At 38.7% G+C, this 22,733-nt stretch overlaps 2 protein-coding genes across 2 annotated transcripts; one reads left to right on the top strand and one right to left on the bottom strand.

The window, feature by feature from the left end:
- The first annotated feature begins 5,206 nt into the window (after positions 1-5,206).
- Positions 5,207-16,625, top strand: LOC141434073 (TAF5-like RNA polymerase II p300/CBP-associated factor-associated factor 65 kDa subunit 5L). Its single transcript, XM_074096331.1, is given in 13 exon segments — positions 5,207-5,399; positions 5,547-5,701; positions 5,993-6,122; positions 6,124-6,368; positions 7,575-7,722; positions 8,040-8,109; positions 8,194-8,332; positions 8,416-8,601; positions 10,874-11,026; positions 12,534-12,681; positions 13,892-14,060; positions 15,784-16,015; positions 16,469-16,625. Coding segments are annotated over 13 exon segments (1,965 nt in total). The 5' UTR covers positions 5,207-5,321; the 3' UTR covers positions 16,581-16,625.
- A 1,639-nt stretch (positions 16,626-18,264) lies between these two features.
- On the bottom strand, positions 18,265-20,223 carry LOC141434072 (uncharacterized). Its single transcript, XM_074096330.1, has one exon. The coding sequence runs from the start codon at positions 19,922-19,924 to the stop codon at positions 18,485-18,487; it is 1,440 nt and encodes a 479-aa protein (XP_073952431.1). The 5' UTR covers positions 19,925-20,223; the 3' UTR covers positions 18,265-18,484.
- Positions 20,224-22,733: the final 2,510 nt, after the last annotated feature.

The raw sequence follows: 22,733 nt of genomic DNA, 5'->3' as shown, positions 1-22,733 counted from the left end.
TAGTCGCACATATTATTTTTTTTTCTTTTCATCAATATTTCAGTAACTACTTAAAATTTTCGAGATATCTCTACACCTTATGATTTCTAAACAATGTTATATTACTAGTCTTCTTGTAATTATATGCAGTTAAATTTGGACCTGTATTGTTCTGGAAATAAAAATTACCTATGTAATAATAATGTTAAAATAATTATGAACAAAGTGAATTTCAAACAGGACTATATATATATATATATATGTGTGTGTTATACATGTATTTATAAAACAAAAATAAATAAATCATAAAATGTCAAAAATAATAAAATACAATAAAAGACAACTGAAACCTATATAAATGTTCTCACTATTTCACAATTAATTAAATAATAATAATGTTATGTACATTATAATTAAGTGGGTAGAACTCTCTTGCTTTTTATAATAAAAGGTGATTGATGTAGGGTAGACACACACATTCCCATGTATGCATGCAAGCACAGCTCCCTAGCTGAATAAAGTGTATTTCGAGGACTATAAGTGTTTTACTGGACATATTAGTGGCGACGAAGTGTAAAAGTGAACTTTTTAAACCAAAATGTCAAAAAAATCCGTGAAGTTTAATGAGTTTAATCCTCAAGTGGACAGTTGGGACAATTACTTGGACAGGTTAAAATATTGCTTTTTAGCAAACGGTATTGACACTGATAAGGATAAAAAAGCTAATTTCTTTACTGTGTGTGGTGCACAAGTGTTTGAGACTTGTTTAGCGTTGATTACACCGAGCAAAACTAGTGATGTGACATTTGGTGACATTGAAACTGTTTTAACCAAACATTACAGCCCGAAACCCAATGAAATCTCCATGTCTTATAAATTTTACAAGCGTGATCAACGTCAAGGAGAGAAGGCATCCGAATATATAACCGACTTACGAAAGATTAGTTCGTCTTGTAACTTCAGCGACTTGGAACGTATGTTACGCGACCGACTAGTGTGCGGTATGAGCGACCATAGATTGCAGTACGAACTATTAAAAAAAGACGGCCTCACCTACCAGAATGTCGTGGATGCTATGCTATCATCGGAGAGTGCGGTGAAAGACATTCGTATGATAGTGACTAATTACGGAGCGAACGGCACCCCTGACGCACCCACACACGCCGCGTCGACATCGACGGCGCAGCCGGAAGCGATGGACGTCAACGCCGTGCAGGCAAAGGCGGTCACTCGCCTGTGCTACAGGTGCGGGGACCACCACGGCGGAGAATGTCGTTTCGTCAACGCAGTGTGCCGTTTTTGTAAGAAAAGAGGACACTTGGAGAAAATTTGTATCGCCAAAAAGAAACGCGGCTACAAAGCAGTTCACTACACGGAGGAGGACAAGGACGATTACATCGGTGGCATATACAACGTGGGCGGCGTCCGCGTCAGCCGCGTGCCGCCTTACGAAGTGGTCGTGACGTTAAACGGCACGCCGACGGACATGCAGGTGGACACGGGCGCGAGCTTCTCGCTGGTGAACGAGCGCACGTGGCGCGCGTTGGAACACCCGCGCCCGCCGCTGCAGCCGCCGCCGCTGGCGCTGCGCACCTGGACCGACTCACCAGTCGCGCTGCTGGGTCGGGCGACGCTTCGAGTGCAGTACAAAGACATTACTCGTGATTTAGATGTTTTTGTTGCGAAAGGCAAAGGGCCGAATCTCTTAGGGCGTGATTGGTTCGAGCCGTTAAATGTTACATTAAACGTTAATTACGTGTCAACTTCTTACGATGCTAACCAAATGATTAATAGACATGTAGAGGTATTTAAAGAAGGACTCGGTACTTACCGAGGAGAACCGGTAGCTATTCATGTGAAGCAAGGGGCGACACCTAAATTTGTTAAAGCTCGGCCTGTACCGTATGCGATAAAAGATCGTGTCGAAAAAGAGATAGATAGATTGGTTCAGGAAGGGGTACTCCGTCCGGTATCTTTTTCCGACTGGGCGACGCCCGTAGTGCCGATTGTTAAGAAGACAGGGGACATCCGGTTATGTGGAGACTATCGCAGTACGGTGAACCAAGCCACCGAATCGGATACGTATCCGATGCCAACCGCCAATGAAGTCTTCGCGACCATAGCCGGAGGCAAATATTTTTCAACCCTAGACCTGGACCGAGCTTATACGCAGGTAACGGTGGACGACTCCACGGCGAAATTACTCACGTTAAACACCTCCAAGGGTTTATATTCAGTGCACCGCCTGGCATTCGGAGTCAAAGCGAGCCCAGGTATCTTTCAACGGTTGATGACAGCTCTACTGGCAGGCATCCAAGGGGTGGCAGTTCTGATCGATGATATTATTATTTCGGGTCAAAATGAAAACGAAATGTGGCAGCGTTTAGATGCGGTACTCACACGTATACAGAAAGCAGGACTACGGTTGAACAAGAATAAATGTAAGTTGGGCAGACAGAGAGTAGAATTCCTGGGATACGTAATAGACGCAGAGGGTATACATCCAGCTCCGAGCAAAGTGGAGGCTATAATGAACACACCGGCACCACAAAACGTGCAGGAATTGCAAGCTTTTCTCGGGCTCTATAATTTTTATGAAAGGTTCATACCACACAAAGCAACGATGCTGGAGCCTTTACATCGGCTGCTTGATAAGGCTAGGACGTGGTACTGGTCTGAAACGGAACAAGTAGCGTTCGACAAGGCAAAACGTTTATTGTCATTTGATTTAACGCTAGTTCATTACGATCTACACAAACCTCTAGTACTTACTTGTGACAGTTCTGAATATGGCGTTGGTGCAGTGCTATCGCACATTTTTGAAGACGGAATTGAGCGCCCAATTGCAATGAGCTCTCGAACGTTACATACACATGAACGGCGTTATTCGCAGCTGGACAAAGAGGCTGCATCAATCATGTTCGGCATTCAAAAGTTTCATAACTATTTAATTGGCCGATCCTTTACAATAGTAACGGACCACAAGCCATTGCTTGGTATTTTCGACCCAAAAAGGCCTATGCCAAGCATGATGTCTCCACGATTAACTAGAATAGGATTGGCATTAACTGCACACAGTTACCAGATAATGTACAAACCGGGTTCTCAAATCGGCAATGCTGATGGATTAAGTCGTTGGCCACAACCTGTGCCGGATCAACCAGAACAAGAACTTGGGGAGATTTTACTGATGGCAGAAGCACCGCAGGATTTTCCGTTCGATGCAGAACAAATCGCAGCAGAAACAAAAAAAGATAAAGTATTAGCAACAGTTGTTCATCACATACAACGTGGCTGGCCAACCAAAGTAAATGATAGTGACTTACGTAAATACTGGCTACATCGAGACGAATTGTCGCTAAAGGAAGATTGCATCCTGTTAGGCTGTCGTGTAGTTATTCCACCCATGTTTCGGGAAGCCACACTTCGGGTACTTCATAGTACTCATAACGGCATAGTACAGACAAAGGCCCTGGCAAGAAGCTACATATGGTGGCCTCAGCTCAACGAAGACATTGAGAGACTGATCGGAGACTGTTCAAAGTGCCTAGAAAACCGGCACATGCCTCCTAAAACAAATCACGAGTGGATCACGCCTACCAGACCATGGTCTAGGATACACGTTGACTTTGCGGGGCCATTTCAGAACAAATATTTCCTGATAGCAGTTGACTCTTACTCACGGTGGCCTGAAGTGTTTATGGTCACCAATATGACCTCGGCTACTGTTATAAAACACTTACGTATACTGTTTGCTACCCACGGCTTATGCGAAATGATCGTTTCCGACAATGGTACATCGTTCGTATCCGGCGAAATGGAGCGTTTCTTAAAGGCGAATAATATAAAACATGTAAAAACAGCGCCTTACCATCCAGCTACAAATGGTTTAGCCGAAAGAATGGTGCAAACAGTGAAGAATAAACTTCGGAAAATGGATAATGTACCGTGGGAAGTTCGCATCCCGAACATGCTCCTGGGATTACGAGCTACAGCATGCTCTGGGACAAATAAGAGCCCGGCGGAATTGCTGATGAACAGGAAGCTACGAACACTTTTGGATACTATCCACCCGGATAATGTCAGCAATAAAAAAGTGGAAGAGCAAATTGACAGGAACGCAAACCAAAAAGTGCGACAAAGCAATGTTGGACATAATATAATGTATAGAAATTATGGTAATGGCCCCAGATGGTTACCAGGGAAAATTTTTTCGAAAGGGGGCCCATCGAGTTACCGCGTGGAAGCAACAGATGGTTCAATAGTCAACAGGCACATGGACCAGTTAATTAAAACAGCACAGAATGCAGATTCGAATGAAGAAACGGAACCACCCAGCGAACAAGTAGTGAGAGGCGAAGAAGTAGTAAGAGGCGAAGAAATAGAGGATAAAGGAACGGTGCCAGAAACAGAAAATGCCCAGGAGAAAGACAGAGGGGTTGTGGTAATCAGTGAAGATGGGAATCAGGAAGAGGGTATTATTGAAATACCTAGCGCAGATCAGTGGGCAAAGATGTTAGGAATACCTACTCCTGAACCAAGTCAAACTGGAGGGAAAGTAATTAAAAAACCCAAATACCGTTCTACATTACCCTATGAAAAGCCTGGTAGAAGTTATAAGTAGGTGCTTGATATTGTTCTTGTTGTAAGTTGTAATGTAATGTGTTTGTTATAAGTTGTTGCTTTATATTGTTATGGTTAGAGTACAGTTACTTGGGGGGAAGGTATGTTATGTACATTATAATTAAGTGGGTAGAACTCTCTTGCTTTTTATAATAAAAGGTGATTGATGTAGGGTAGACACACACATTCCCATGTATGCATGCAAGCACAGCTCCCTAGCTGAATAAAGTGTATTTCGAGGACTATAAGTGTTTTACTGGACATATTAAATAAGCAATACCAAAATATCAAACTTATTTTCCAAAAAGAAACACAAAATATTGATACCATTATGTTGCTGCTCAAAGTATTAGCCGCTGATAATTCGAATATCGATATCAAATATTTTGGTTCGAAATCGATATCACGCAAAACCCTTGAGCGCCATTTTATGCGACATGTTTAGGTATGCACACGTATTTTGCAGGTATTTCCGGTCCATAGGTTTAGGTTTATGTCTATCTATTCCAATACAGATTTTATGCAAGATAAACTTATATTTTTTAATCTGTGCTAATTTACTATATTTTATTTGTTATACGTATGTAGTATCTCTCTCTAGTAGTCTGTTATTTTATTTATTTTACTCTACCTACTCTGTGGTCTCCTTGACGTTTGACTGACGTGTTGCGTGTTGTTTATTTATTTATTTCAGCGAAAATTCATTTGATTCGAAAATAATGTCGTTAATGAAAAAAACGAGAAATGATGCGGTAAAAGCAGCTGTTACATCTTATTTAGAGCGCCGTAACTACCCTGTAAGTTCTCGGTTAATGCCTTTTAAAAGCAGGTAGTTAGAAAAAAATATTTGAAGCTTTTCGGAGCTCTTCTTTGTGTTTGACATTCATTTCGGGGACTAAAATTGTGAACATCGTATAGAACACATTATTTGCTTTGAATTTCAGGATACTGACATTTTTAACAACAACAATTCAATTAGCCAAAGTGTTGAACAAATGGCCGTATCTACGATAGTTCAGTGCGAAGCAAGTCGCGCCAACTCGATATTATTTTCTTGCATCAACAACGACCCAGGACATTATGATGTACAATACACCAGGTAAAGCTCGTAAAACTTCTACCATGTTTGTTTACAAAGCATTAAATCATATAATACTCACTGGACCCACATGGGAACTACGGCCCAAACCCTTTTATTCTGAGAGGCCTGTCCCGGGTCCGCCTAAAGCAAAGGGGGCCCATATAACTTTAACACTAACCTAGCCTAACCTATGTAGTCGGGACCTCCTTTGCTTTAGTCCAACCCTGTCCCGAGATGAATGACTCCTTGACTCACAATATTACCTTATTGTTTTATAGTAAAATCACTTTTTTGTTTTTTTAACTATAGGTTGCTCAACTTCATAAAGGAAATAAAAGTTGAAAATGTAAAAAATGAACTCTTCGGGTTATTGACACCCTTACTCTGCCACATGTATCTGGAAATGCTCCGAGGTGGCCATGGCAGTGCAGCCCAAATGTTTTTTGAAGAGACACTCAGTCTCACTTCCTCAAAAAGATCTATCATACCACCAACCTATTGATGGAAACCTGCCATCAGCACTGTATAGACCAAATAGTCTTGAACAACTGTTTAACTCTTTACAAAACGGCACAATTGATAATGAGACTCCTGAAAAAGACTTCATGAACCAGCTACTGGATGATATTGGATCAATATACACACTGCAGGAAGTAGAAACAAGGCCATCCATTGCAGCATTCAGGTAACTAAATATCATGATCATCATAAGTCCTGTTTTTTTTTAAATATTTACATGGTTCTATAAACCTAGATGAGTACTCTCAGTATTATTATTTTGTAAATTATATCAATTATCAATTAAAAGTTATTGTTTCACTGTAAAACTTGTACTCCACACCATAACTACATTTGGCAGTTATTCTTACAATTATTGATTTTTACTTGGCTGTAAAAATAGAAATTTTGAACTATTTATGTAAAGGGATCACCACATTGATTTGATACTGTTTTTTACATAAAACTGATTGACCCCGGTCTCACCTGATGTAAAGTAGAGATGAGGCCAAAGTAAAGTGAAAACTGAAAACTTTTGCACTGTCTTGTTTAAATTAGCAAGACAGTGCAAAAGAAATCTGCTTGAGAAAATACCTTGTTCATTTTCTTGCCGGATTCTTCTCAACAGAGATTTTTCTGACAGGTTTCTGAGACATTTTTTTGACATTCATATTATCATGTACTTGTTGTAGCCTAAATTGAATTAAGAATGTATGTACTGGTTTATACCTGCTGAGCTGGCAACGTTGCATTTTTGTTAGTTTTTCTCGATTATTCCATAAAAATTAAATGAAAATTAATAATGTTGTGTTTTTAAGGAATATAAAAGTCTATCACAAAAAATTATTGGAGTAGATACATTATCTTATATATTAAGAAGTGTTTTATCAGAAAACATTTTTAATTTTCATTCAATTTTTATGAAATACTCGAGAAAAACTAACAAAAATGCAACATTGCCAGCTCAGCAGGTATAAACGCTCTTAAGATATCTTGACTTTTAACTTATTGATTAATTTTATCAAAAAAAAATTTTTATAATAAAAATATATAAAAAATTGAACTGGCTACAAAAAACGATGAAAATTATTTTCTACCAGTCTAAAGTCGGTGCCTCAGCACGAGCCAGCAGGAGTGATTGAAGCCCAATACGTAGTGCGTAGGTGAGGTAGGCGACTATAGCACTCCTTCTGGCTCGTGCTGAGGCACCGACTTCAGACTGGTAGAAAATTATTTTCATTGTTTTTTGTAGTCGCCATTTTTTGTTATAAAATTTTTGTATGCTGTTTAAGTTATTTGTTAATGCTTGCTATTTGTTGAGGAAGAAATATTCCTTTGCAATGTTTAGCAGTTTTAATATGTGGTTAGTAATCATTTATATTTAACATTTCAGATCATGTAAATATGACATATACCTGTCACCTAGTGCACTAAACATGTTAAAGGCATACTTAGCGAAAAATAGCCACATCCTATTAATCCAGATTTTGCAGACTTGGTTCCACATAGATATTAACAGTGACAATAAAAAAAAAGATTCCGTGAGTAAATATTCAATTATTTCAAAATACTTTACAACCATAACCCTTTTGGATTTAAGTCAATGTCAGTCTGTAACATTACCCCTTATGTACAAAGGACACACAAAGTTGTCTTGACAGAGCTGTGCAATGATAGGTATATCCCATTGTGAACCGAGATTGTTCAGCAAGTGGTTCAACAATCCCTGTTTGCAACTGTACATACCCATTATTTTGTTGAGTTGCAAGGACACTAATGGATAAAAATAGTTTCACCCTAGCTGAAAAAGCACGCAAAATGAAAGTCACTTGAGCAAAAATTAAATTTTCCTTTCCAGGAAGATGAAGATGATCTTGATGAAGGCATGAATATAAGAACAAATTCAGAAGAAAAAGTTACTTCAAATGGTTAGTATAAAGTATCTATCTATTCAAAACTTAATTTAAAAATCAATATTGGTACATATATTTTCTAAACGTAAATGTTTTTAGACATATTTTCTAAATGCAATGGTCATGCTGAATATCAGAGTGTGGACAAGGAACTGAGGGACTTGCAAGATGCCATTAAAGGAGTACGGGAGTCAACAGCACCTCTAAAATTGTATAAGATAGCTGCACCGGACACATAGTGAGTATTAAAGGAAGTCTATTATCTACTTGGCTTATCTCATTACGAAAAACTAAACTACTGTTATATTTATATTTTTTCAGTTTGGTATGTGCAAAAACAGATCCAGGTTGTAATTTACTCTGCGGTGGATTCAGTAACTCTGAAATCAGATTGTGGGATCTTGGCCAAAACAATGTGAAGCGAAAAATAAACTGCAACATATCAGAAATGGAGCTGGCCTGCAATGTGCCGCCAGAGCCTGAGGCAGCAGTGGATCATCACAATTTGTAAGACACTTTGAAATAACAAAAAATCATATAATAGTAGATTGATAACCAAGGGTGGAAAGTGACCCATTTCACCCGAGGTATTGTGAGGGCGCCAATAGGTCGAGGGGAAATGGGTAATTTCACCCGAGTTAGACACTACTTTTCATTTCGACGGTGAGGAAAGTAAAATACCACAAAAAATGAGAATAATAATAAATTTAATTTACTTATATCCAACCTCCCAAAGGTACGCCACTTGCCACGGCCGACTATAAAAAAAATCGAGTTGGTCACGACCAAAGAGCTTATATACAAAACTGGAGGTTGAACGCCGAACGAAGAAGTTTGACCTTTATTCCTTATTTATATATTCCATCTCTGTCTTTCACATTTCACGAATGACTTCCATCTCTTTCTTAACCTAACTAAAGAAAGAGATGGACGTGTTCGTGACGTAATAAAGATCAAATTTCTTGTTTCAAACGGATGTTCGGCGTTCAACCTCCAGTGTTGTATATAAGCTCCTTGGTCACGACGTGCATCTATTGCCCATGCCGAAACGTGAAAAAAAGTGTCATTGACATAATTTAATTATCTTCGACTCCTTGGCTAATCGTTTTTTTTATTAAAATTACTTTCCACCCTAGAGATGAAAACGCAATATTCCACCAGGCTATCTACCCATGAAAATTAAACTTTCCGAACAGGGACTTTAGCCCAAGTAATTATTGAATCAATTATTCAACCAGGTGTTACTTTGCGGAGGTTCCTATCAATGAACTATAAACAACTAGAGTTTACCCGCGGCTTCGCATGCGTAAACTATTCGATCTGGTAGTTGCAATTGAAATTCCGGGATTTTACAAAATTCTCCTGGGAATTCCCAAAATTTATATCGTGGTCTTCATGGAGAGGAGTAACATACACACACACACACACGCACGCACGCACACACGAACGCACGCACGCACCCACACACGCACGCACGCACGCACGCACGCACGCACACACACACACACACACACACACACACACACACACACACACACACACACACACACACACACACACACTGTTAAGAATCGTTAAAAAATTAGTTAATTTTTTATCCTAAATTCTTATTTAATTTTTCATTATTAAAAGTATATACAAAATCATCTATATAAAAGCTACTTAAATGTAGTTAGTCTAATAATTATAAATAAATGTTTAAACCAATTACAATCAATATAAAACTCATTTTTCTTCAATTGCGTTAAATGGAGTGTTTGTGTTGATATTTTTCTATATAGCAACATTACAAGTTTTGTATAAAATTTACTTATCATTCTTGTTACCTTCTGAATTCTCAAATTCATAACGACTGTAACGTTCTTACAATTTAATTCCGAATTATACCAGCAAAAATCTACAGTCCGCTTTTTATTGAAGACCGCATCCCGAAGAAACTAGAAGACACAAGTTTAGGGATTTTACACACACACACACACACACACAAAGTAGGAACACACAAATTACACTAACCCAACTATCACTACCGCCACATTACGCTGACGCGTTTCGAGCTCAATCAGAGTTCACCCTCAGAGCAACACAACCTGATTCTGAAGATGAACTGATTTAAATCATTAATTGAACAGTTATGGTCTTACTTGCGATTGGCTAATAACTAAATGAGCCAATCGCAAGCGAGACCGTAACGTCCAAAAACCTCACGATACTAACGCCGATGGCCTAGTGGTTTGATCTATTGCCCCTCAAGCAGAGGTTCGTGGGTACAAACCCCGGCCCGCACCTCTGAGTTTTTCGAAATTCATGTGCGAAATTACATTTGAAATATACCACGAGCTTTACGGTGAAGGAAACCATCGTGAGGTGCACACACATGTGAAGTCATTCAATGGTATGTGTGAAGTTCTCAATCCGCACATTTTGAGAGGAGGCCTGTGCCCAGCAGTGAGATGTACTAACGCCATCTAGCGATATTTCGCCTGTCTTTTAGCCCTCATTGTATTTCATGCCAAAACCACCACTTCCACATAAATCAACACACAAAATACTAACGCTTTTCACTCTGTTGTCGTAAGAACCACGTCAACATTTCGATCATTACAATTTGAAACTTAATATGAGTCAAAAAAGGCTGACATTTGCTTCGACGTATGTCCTAAATTTAGGATGTTAGGCCTTAAAAAAGGCCCTACCAGTTCATTCTCAAAGCTATGCTAAGCATGCAACCATTTCCAAACAAAGCGAATTCCGTGTGGTTTTATTGATAATTTATTTCTAGGCAAATTGGCACCGGTCTGCCACTGCGGGGTCACTCGGGGCCCGTCCAGGCGGTGAGCGTGCTGTCGAGGGAAGAGCTGGTGCTGTCAGCCTCGCATGACTGCAGCATGCGCGCATGGAGACTGTCGGATTATTCCTGCGCCTCCATTTATAGGTAGGTGTTAAGCCACCTTCCTCCATAAAAAAATGCTATCCTTGCCAGCAATCTCATTTCAGTTTTGCAGATCTCATTTAAAATTGAGAAGTATTAGGCTGTAGTTAGCACCCTGAAGGTCTATATCAGGGATGGAGAAACTGCGACCCGCGGGCCATCTCCGGCCCGCGAAGGCTTGACATCCGGCCCGCGACCATCAAACAAAAATCAAGAGAAGATTTCGTATTGTTACAAAATTTAATTCTCATTGGCAATGGCCAAATTAGTGTTTCAGTAAATAACATAGCCAAAAATGCAACAACTCGTCCCGCCATATATTTCGTTAGTATATGCGAAGGAAAAAGTTTCCCCATCCCTGGTCTATATCAATATTTTATAGATGGGCAAATTCTTTAAAGGTTAAGATGGCACCGGGCCACCACTCCTAGAAATATTTAACTGCTAAATTATATAGAAAGAAATGCTGATGGAGCAAGTCGGAGCAGCATTGCCGGGCAACTTCAAATGTTTTGGTGGGCCACAATGCGGCCCGCGGGCTTGGGTTTGATTACCTTAGGCCTGTATATCATAGGAAATACAAAAAAATCTCAAGGAATGTGCTCGGCAATTTTCAAGTTTCTAGCTTCAGTGAATGAGAGTGCGCGTTCTCTATCAGTCAGTCGGCCATGGAACTCTATTATAGAGGGTAAGGGTACCTTCAAATTCTTCCGAATATTTCAAGAGGTTACGGGGTTAGTTTGACAGAACGCCCTAGTAGAGGTTTTTCATCGGAATTTTTGACAAGTGCCTTTGATGTGGTTCACTACAAACAAAAGTACATCGCGCGGCTTAAATATGTGCGTGCCGTTTGGTGCCGCTACGCACGCAACGCACCCGCCGCACGCACACACTGATAATTTAAGGAGGATTAAGTTTTCTTTAGGCAAGTCAAGGCTGCGCTGCCGTCGGCGCCGCACGTTTCGATTTTAACTCGTTCGCCTTGCGCTCGCTTAGCGAGATGATCACCTTTTACGTTCGCGTAGGTACTCGTACTTACGTATTTTTTGTATTAGGTATAGTTGTAAATTAGTAGTATATAAGTGTAGTGTAATAGTTTCGTGCAAGGACATATCACTATTACGGCGAATTTATAAATATTTTTTCTCTGTACTCTACTCTGTTTTACAAACGCAAACAGAGGGTTGTTCTACACTAAATGTTTGTAAGTTTAGTGTGTGCTTGCGTTTCTGCCCGTAATACGGAGTCACAAACTAGGTCACTGCAAACAAACGAAATAGGCCACGAATTTAGTACTTTGCAGATAATAAGTGTGACAGTGAAAGTTCATGGTTTAATTTCATGAAAACATCGAAAGCTTTCAACTTTCTAAGTTGCTATTATAATTATCTATCTCCCATGTCTGCTGAAATGACATCTAAACTATAAATTTATTCGATAAATTCTAAGTCTTGTGTAGGCTACCTACTGTACAATAATAGCTATATTACCCTTGTAAATTTATTTGCAGGGGGCACAATTACCCGATCTGGTGCATGGACGTGTCTAAAAATGGACTCTTCATTGTGACTGGCTCCCACGACAAAACAGCGAAGCTATGGTCGCTGGACAGAACATTTCCAGTCAGAGTATTTGTAGGGCATATGTCAGATGTTACAGTAAGTAATAAACATAAAATAATGCTATAAGACTTCGTTTTCTTCAGAGATGTCCGTGGATGTGTTTCGAATGTGTTTTTCATGAACCAATAACAGCTCTTCATTTACATCTCCCTGCTCCGCTCCGCTAAACTGTCAAAGTCAAAAGTCAAAATATCTTTATTCAATTTAGGATATAACAAGCACTTATGAATGTCAAAAAGAAAATCTACCACCGGTTCGGAATAACCTCTGTTGAGAAGAATCCGGCAAGAAACTCAACAAGGTATATTTTTTTAAACAGATTTACAATATTATTAAATGATATGTATACATCACAAGTATTTAACACAACTTTATTTTTAACACAGTAGGTTCGCTATTTGAAGTGATCGCTAATGCGGATCGGAGTTATTTCCAAATATCCCTGTCCATGATATAATCATTAACTTTATAATACGTCTTAGATCTGAATTTTGTGTCTGTTTCATTTATAATATTTTTTTTTTATTTTTTTTATAAAAACGTATGCAATTTCCCAGAAGCTGTTTCCACTAGAGCTGACAAACACATTCTTCGCAACGCATCCTCGCGCATCTTTAGTGGAAATGCAGCCTAAATATGATAGATTGATCTCTTTGCGGATGTCATGAATACGTATTCATGACAGTTATCAATTAGCTCTGGTTTTATTATTTCGGCATTACATATGGTAAATGAGCGGATTTGCGCTATCCCCGAAGATCTGTCTATTCGCGTCATTGATCAGAGAGTCGTACCTATTATGTATTTCAGTGTATGAAATTCCACCCGGATGAGGCATACCTACCCCTGTTGCCCACAGCAGGGAGCGTGCGGCTTTAAGAGTTGTATGCGGCCGGCCGCATTCGGGTGCCGTTTAAAACCAAGTCCTCTAAAACTACAGTAGTGCAGATACGCGGTATGGACGTAACTCAGATGAGCGGATCTGAACCATCCCCAACGATATTTAGTCAGAGAGTATTATGTATTTCAGTGTGTAAAATTTCATACTCGTACATAGCAATGCGACCTGTAGGGCCGACCGCAGTGTGCGGCTGTGGGCTGCATGCGTCCACCCGGGTGCCGTTTTAAACCAAGCCCTGTAAAACTACACGTATTTTAGTCCAGAAACGTGGTATTGACGTAACTCAGATGAGCGGATCTGAACTATCCCCGACCATCTTTAGTCAGAGAGTATTATTTATTTCAGTGTGTAAAATTCCATCCGAACGAGGCATACATAGCGACCGGCGGCGCCGACCGCAGCGTGCGGTTGTGGGCCGTTTGCGACGCGCGTCTCATGCGAGTGCTGTGCGGCCACCGCGGCGCCGTGCGGGCGCTCGCATTCGCGCCCTCGGGCTCCTGCCTAGCCAGTGCTGGTACGTCACTATCAGAACCTATGGGCTTCCTGCGATATTACACACGGTTGGCAAAAGAGAAGATACTAAACCAGTTCAATTTATATATAGGTTCAGCCAAATAAGTGGTCTATCAGTTTTTAAACAAGTTACTATCAAATGCATACATATGTCTCTGAAGTCGAACTTTTAAGTTGACAGACAAGTCTATTGGCATTATTGTTTTATGACATGCAAACGATTATCAACTTTAGGGTGGTAGACATGTATCTGGCTGGTGGTACTCAACCCAATTCACAAAATCTATGTTTCATTTAAGTCTCATAAAAGGTCAGAGATTATACACTTTTTCAATTTGGTTATGTATGCAGAATTGGAGTTGTCTATTTTTTTATAATGTATATACTAGCTTATGCCTAAAACTTCGTCTGGGCGGATCTAGGTTATCGCTCGGTGGCGCCGTCTACTGGAATAAAAGGTATCCTATGTTGATCCTTAGTGTTCAAACTACCTATATACCAAATTTCATCAAAATCGGTTCAGTGGTTTCGACGTGAAAGCGTAACAGAGAGACAGACAGAGTTACTTTTGCATTTTTACGTGCTGAAATGGCAAGTTTAATAAAGATTCATCAATTTATCTTCGATAATGACGACCTTCCATATAAACTGTCATCCCCTCACACTCAGGCCGAATTTCAAAAAAGCTCAAACATATATCGACTTATTTTTTATTAAGTGCCTAAATGCCAAGTGTCACGGTTTTATCTTTGACAGCGATGAACTTCCACCATATTAAACTTTCATCCCCTATTTCAACCCCTTAAAAGCCTCTTTTTCGCGATAAAAGATGCTTAGCCTATGTTCTTTCCCAAGGTCTATTCTATCTCTGTACCAAATTTCATCAAAATCGGTTCAGCGGTTTAAGCGTGAAAGCGTAACAGACAGACAGAGTTACTTTCGCATTTATAATATTAAGTATGGACTAAGTATGGATTGTAAATCGAATACCATTTTGAGATAAAAATCCTTGTTAAATGGTTTCCTCCAGTTATTTAATTTTAATTTAATGTAATTAATTTATTACTAATTGTTACACAAAAAATAAGCAATTACCTTCGTCGTAGACGATCCAAGATGTGCTTTATTCTGTGAAAATTAGAATTCTTCTCAATTTACACATGGACAGTGGTAGTAAGTGTCGTCGTAGAATGTCATTCTTGACAGTTCCCCACACCGCCACAGATAAAAAAATGAAACAATGCTGATGCTCAACATACAGCATCAATATAAGCTCAACAACGCATACAGATCATCACGCATCAAGATAATGAAACAAACATTGGTGTGGCAGAACTAGAGTAAACTGGCATCATCAACCGAAATAGTTTTCAGTTTCTTCTTATGATATAATATTTTTTTAATAAAAAGTATTGAGTTATATGGCTTCTTATAACTGACTTTTCTGTACAAAAAAATAATAAAAAGCATTGGTATTTTTTTGATAATCCCAAATTTACGATGTGATCGTAGTCAAAGTTTTTTATTTGTTTTCAACCTTTTGGTTTTAACGGCACACGTTTCGGTCATCAAAGTTTCGAGGCACACCAGTAAAAAATAGCCAAGTGCGAGTCGGACTGGCACGTAAAGGGGTCCAAACCATACAGTTATACCCATAATATGAAGGTATATATAACAACGGACAGTGGAGGCTTATTATTAGGGTCTCGTTGTCATATTTACAGGTGACGATAAGAAGATAAAAGTATGGGATTTAGCGGCGTGTACCTGTATACACGAATATAGGGGTCACCATGGTAAGGTGACCGCTCTTGACTGGTCTGCTGTGGGGAGGCCTACCCTCACAAACAGGGTCCAGCCAGACCCAAACGATCCTTCAGCGGACAACGCGCTACTGTGTTCCGCCGGTATGGATGGCATCGTCAAAGTAGTATGGGACAACCATTGTAAAAATAAGTGAGTAAATAATGAGACCTTATAGTTTTTAGACTTGTGAACCCAAAATTAAAATAGAAGATAATAACAAGCTGTGGTGGCCTAGTGGATTGACCTCTATGCTCAAGCAGTGGATAATGGGTTCCCAGGTTTGCACTTAATTCGATTTTTGAAATTCATGTGCGAAATGACATTCGGACTTTACCACGATCTTTTTACGGTGATGCAAGACATTGCGCGTAAGGAAACCTGTACAAACCTGCGACGTAACTAATGGTGTTTGTGAAGTTCCCAATCAGCGTTAGGCCCGCGTAGGAGCTACGACCCAAGCCCTCTCATTGAGAGGAGGCCTGTGCCCAGCAGTGGGAGTATTACCCCAGTCTCCAGTGATGATGATTGATGATATAACCCTCCTCAATGTAGTAGCGTGGACAATGAGTTTTGTTTAGAAACTTATCAACTTATTTGTTACAGGCAAGCTTCTAGTCAAGAAGTTTTGACGTCCACATATAACACGAAATGTTCGCATCTTGTGGATGTACAAGTGCATCCAAACTGGGTGGTAGCCATCGGAACGAAAAGATAATACTGCTTAACACTGATGTATCTCAAATAAAATGACTAAAACAAGTTTTTGTTTTTTCATTTAAAAAATAGTACATTGTGTCTTAAGGGCGGTAAATAAGGAATTACGAACGAGAGTCTATTAGAAGCCCGAAGTCGAAGACTGAGGGCTTTAATGAGTCGATGTTTGTAATTCTAGTACCGCCCGTGCGACATACAATGTTTTTCATCACATTTGCGAGTAAAATTTTATATTTGTAAAAGAAAAAATATAATTCTTCCAAATATTGGCGATACTTACCTTAGGCTGTGCTCTTGGCAGCGCCGCCCTCTACCTCCCCCTCCCTCAGCATGCGCCGCAACGTGCGTGTGCATGTAGACCATGTAGTCCTGCAGCAGGAGCGCGCGCTCGGGCACGCGGCGCGGCGCAGCGCCATCAGTACGGGCACTGACTCATGCGACCGACCAAGGGCTTCATGACAAGAAAATGTGTATGCGCAATGACTCATTTACCGACCACGGGTTTCATGACAAGCACATTAAGGTCGAGGGTTCTATTTGGGGGGTTGCAACCAAGGTAGCCTGCATGTTATGACACTGCTTACGAGCAAGTGTGATGAAAAAATGATCTTACAATATCACCAGGCAATTAACCCACTGACCTTTAGGTTTAATCAGTCATCAGTGGCCGACTAACAGTGGGGCGGAAGAGGCGGCCCACCCCGAGTCTCCAATCCCGGGGGCAGTGGCGTAGCGTACTGGGGCGATGGGGGCAGCCCGCCCCGGGCGGCACTTTTAGGGGGCAGCAAAATTCCATAATAAAATATTTTTGTTGCACCTACGATTTGGGCCAATTAAAATGGAACCCCTTTGAATGGTAGGTTAGGTTAGGTACATAATAATGACATCTTTCTCACTGTGTAGCGACTGGCAACACCGCCTGATGAATAAAAATCATTGTTTATTTACATAAAAATATGGTTGTTACAAAAGAAAATATACCTAGTGTCATCCAGTTAGACGCGTGACGGCACGCGTCATCGTGAATGATTATTGATTACATGTTTATAGGTAGATTCATTCACGATGACTCGTGCCCTGGTTCTTATTACAATGTCATTAATGGCTAATTTTGACAAAATCACGCGTCTTCGCACTAGGTATACAGTATTATGTATGTATGTAAACTCTTTATTGCACTTAAACATAAAAATACAAATACACAGAGAGGAGGACAAAGGTGAGCTTATCCCTAAAAAGGGATCTCTTCCAGCTAACCTAATTATATGTTTTAGATTTTTATTAATTCAGTTATTTATTACATAATGTTAAAAAAACAGTTGTGTAGGTCAGCGGATGTCGTGGTGTCTCTCAGTGCTCCCATGGCATCCGCATACTTGGCTGGTGAGGGAATACCGGTGGGTTTTTGTTTAATGGGTAGGCCTCCCGCCCAATTGGAACAAAGGAAGGGGAGAGGAGAGTCACATACACCCTCTGCGTCATCCCCACGGCGCAGGGATAGTGCGTAACGCATTTTCCCACCACAAAAAAAGAAAAAAAAAGGTATTGTGTAGGTATATTATTTTTTCAGAGCTATTTCTATTGTCTAATACTTTTACTACTAGTTTGGCTTAGTATGGTATTGATTAGATTTTTTTGATTTGATGTGAATGAAATATTGTTGCTGTTGCTAAAAATAAAAAATGAGCCAGATATTGCAAAACTTTATTTAATGGTACAGTTTACAAGAAAATAAAAATTATCACATTATTACATTTTGGGACCAGAAGGTCATGATTTTATTAATTAACAACCATCAATATGAAATATGTACAACAGGAGCAACTGAGCCAAAAGGCCGAAGAAAGAAGACGAGAATTATATCAAACTCTCAACAACAACCATGATTTATTTGACTGGAGCAGATTATTTTTTATTGAAAAAACTCATAATAGAGGCTTGTTTTCCTTTCTGTGGTGGAGATATTTTCTTTTTACTATTCCTTGTTCCAGTCTTTTTCCCCTTAGGAGATACTTCTGCTTTTGATTCAGACTTTTTAGGAGAAACCTCATCAACTTTCTGAATGTCTGTTTTGATGTTCTCCTTGGTTTCTGTAATGTCTTCATTTTCTGACAAACTCTCGTAAACTTCTTCTTTCCTTGTTAAAATGTAGCCTTCTTCATCAGTGTAGGTTTTATTAACAATCTTTCTCCTCTTCTTAGGGTTTAACAAGGCTGAAGTTACTTTAATAGTATTGACAGCTGGGGTGGGAGGTATCTCATCTTCAGAGTCAATGTTCATCTGTTGATTGTGTGCATCATCTTCATCCACAAATGGATCATTTTTCTCCTCATCACTATCACTGTCAGAAACACATAAAACTCTTTTTCGTTTTTTATCAACCTTAGCATTCTTTTTTATCTGAGTTAGGGACTTGTTATGGTTCTTAGCTTTATTTTTTGAAGCCCCATTAGTTTCTTTATTTTTATTAGCTGAAGTTTTTTCTTCCTTTTTATCAACTTTTGTTTCTTTGGGTTCATTTTCAATTTTTTCATCTACATCCATTTTTTCAACATTATTGTGTATGTTTGTATCCTTTTTCTCCGATTTCACATTAATCTCCATGTCTGCACTTTTGATGTCTTTTGTAGTTTTCTTTGCTGAAGTACTTTCTGACCTGCTGAAGAATCCAGAAATGCCCTTTTGGGGTTTATTAGCATTCTTAACCACTGGTTTTTGCTTATTGTTGGTAGCACTATCTTTTTGAGGTGATGTTTTCTCTTGCTTTATAGGTTCTGATTTTACTTCAAACACCTTTTTTGTATCACCATGCCCATTCATGTTAACATCATTAGCTTTCTCTTCTTTAACCTTCTTAACAGGTGGTTTAATTGGTTTCTCGTCTGCTACAACACTGTGAGATTTTAGGTTACCAATTTCTTCCGCTGTCCGCTTTGAGCACAAAGTACTTTTAATTAAGCCTGAACATAAATGATAATCCTGAAAATTTGTGATCGCCATGAAAGCAACTTTGTCTACAGCAGGTTTTCCTTTATTTATACTATATAAATGTTCGAAGAAAATGACTTTGAATTTTTTACGATAATCAGCTATATCGTTGTCTGAGCACACATACGTATAAGCTTTACTGTCCTCAGCTAATCCTGATATAACGTAGTTGATGTTTAGCTTAGTGTCGGGTTGTATTTTTCTGATATCTTGAACCACTTTGTTCATCAACGATTTGCTTTCATTCACGTGGATACAGAGCTCTTTGCTGATAGATACGTAGGTGACCAATTTTTCCTCGTCTAATAACATTTCCTTCAAGGTATTCAGATGAGATCCAAACGTTTCGTCGTCCATTTTAAAATTATTTTAAATAAAAACCCGCGATTATCAACGAATTCCCGCAAATAAGTGCATTGACTTGACAGCTTGACTGGACTGACAGGGGTGACACTATTTACCGACACGGATAATACCGACATGGAAATACCGGCCCGATATTTCGTGTACACGCTCCATGGACGTACTACTAGGTATTATAATGGGATTATACGTCCATGACACGCCCATTTACGTGTCCAAACCAAACTAAGATATTCTGTGGGCGGGTCACAAACTATCATGTCGGTATTGTACACAGTCCTGCTGGACTGGATGGCTTTCAGAGGAGAGGAAGTAAATACAGGTATAGGCACACATTACTAATATGTAAATAGCTAGCTATGGGTATAGGTCTATGGTTTGACACCAGCCAGCAGGGCTATTACGAGACTCTTAAACTCGAAGTTCGTATCGTACCGTCCCTCTCGTTCTCGTATTAAATAGCATAAGTGTCAGATGGACCGCACGTCACGAACTTCGAGTTTCGTATTAGCCCTGCTGTTTGTATTTTATTTTCTTTTTTTTTATTCGACTGGTTGGCAAACGAGCAAGTGGGTCTCCTGATGGTAAGAGATCTCCACCGCCCATAAACGTCTGCAACACCAGGGGTATTGCAGATGCGTTACCAACCTAGAGGCCTAAGATGGGATACCTCAAGTGCCAGTAATTTCAGTATACACACTCATCTATGGGACAGTCATATTTTTTTAAAGAAACAACAACAACAACAACATACATTACATGACAGATGGATGGAGGTAAGGTAATAAATAAATATAATCAAACTGGCTGATATCAAACAAGTCGTCCACCTACCATCGTGTCTCTGTCAACCTCGACACTGGCAGAATCATCAAAAAATTGATGTTTTTCTTAAATAATTGAATTGAAATATAATACAAACAAACAAGACAAATACGTTAATGTTTCATTAAAGTTGAATTAACTCTATTTTCATGTATGCATGACGTATCTTTCTCAAGACTCGACAACACGGACCCAGGAATACTACTATCGAGCCAAAGTAAAGAAATAGTTCATAATGTCTATAAATATTTTGAAGAAGTAATAGCAAAGAACAAGAGTTCCATTGAGAATCCAGTAACAGTGGCTGCAACTGCTACAGGAATATCAATTTCAACTGTTAAAAAGTTGTTAGAGAAGGGAAGAAAGTTAAAATTGAAGGATAGAAGAGATTTTCAGTCTCCTGAGAAAAAACAATATAATAGGAAATGTAGGAAATCCATTGACGATTATGACCGGGAGTCAATAATGAGAATTATTCACAATCTCCGGAAAGTTCCGGTTCTTGCAAGTGCAAGGTGAGCACCTCTCTGAAGATACTCCATAAAAAGTTAATTGAAGATCTTGGTTATTCAGCCAGTAGTGTTACTTTTTTATTTGCTTGGTAGTTTGAGTGGAAAAATGTAGAAAATTATTGTAGTTCTGGTTGAAAAGCAACCATGCACAAAATAATTTGGACTGTTTGAATTACCTACTAATACTTAGGTAGTGTGTTACTTGTTTATTATATTACATATTGGTTGTTTTGGAAGTTTTTTCTATAGATCTGATTTGTTCTTTGTAAGTTTAATTTAATTGCGATTTTGTTATAGTATCAAAATAACTGTGCAGTCATTCTAAACAAATAAATAAATAATTTGTAATATTTATATTTTTAATTGAACTAATCCCATAACCAAAATAAAAAAGCTAGGAACTTGTTTAAAAATTGATAGACCGCATTGCACTTATTTGGCTGATGGTACCTGAAATAAATCACTAGTAAAAATGGCTTTATTAACGAAAACCTATTTTTAATATGTACCCAAATTAATGTTTGCGCAGCATGTGTGACATTTTCATTTATCAATTGTCAAGAAAACTGGTCAACAATTAAAAAAAAAAAGAGAACACAGTCAACATGTGCCTAATTGTGTCCTAAGTTTGTAGGATGTGCAATTTATGATAACTTGTAAAATTAAACAATATAATATTAAGACATCTGTTCAACAGAGTAACTTTTTATTAAATTTGTACATTTGAGGTAATAGATAAGTAAAAAATTGCTTGCTGTATTTTGAACTATGAAAATGCACTTAAATTTAAAATCATATGTAATAAATTATATTTACAAAAGTATTTATCTGTATCCATCTGTATTATGCCCTAGAAAATGCATGGATAGGTATTTCTAAGTTTTTTTTTACAAATTAAGTACAATGCCATCAGCTTATTATTATTCCTAAGAGGCAATACAATATATATTTAAAAAGGAGAGTAGGTTATAAGGAGCTATATTACGACAAATAAAATACGGAGTAAAACCACATAAAACTTACAATAGTAAAAAATTATTGTCATAAAATGATTGCACCTCAGTAAGTATTCTTTAACTTAGGTCTAATAGCTTTTCTTTTTAATTCTTAATAGTAAAATATCAGAGCTCCTGTAATTTTTATGTTGCTCCTCCTCTGGAATCTGTTCCACTATGAAAAGATCAGTGAGTTTGTCATAAAATTTCTTCCACAATTTCTTTTGTATTTCAGAATCTCTGAGCTCTTGTGTTAAGTACATGGTAGGTTTCTTTGTAATGGTGTTGCTGAAGCATTGAAGTGTCTCTAACAGAGGATCTACTGCCTGAAAGAGAATATTAAATATTGAAGTAAAGCAGCGAAAAAAAACCGGCCAAGAGCGTGTCGAACACGCCCTAAATAGTAGCCATACGAAAAAATTAACTCAAATTTTTCTAAGGATTTCGTATTTTGTACGGAATATTCCAAAA

The sequence above is a fragment of the Choristoneura fumiferana genome, chromosome 13, assembly GCF_025370935.1.
Source record: "Choristoneura fumiferana chromosome 13, NRCan_CFum_1, whole genome shotgun sequence".
NCBI classification, from domain to species: domain Eukaryota; kingdom Metazoa; phylum Arthropoda; class Insecta; order Lepidoptera; family Tortricidae; genus Choristoneura; species Choristoneura fumiferana.
This window is presented reverse-complemented; position numbering and strand designations above follow the sequence as displayed.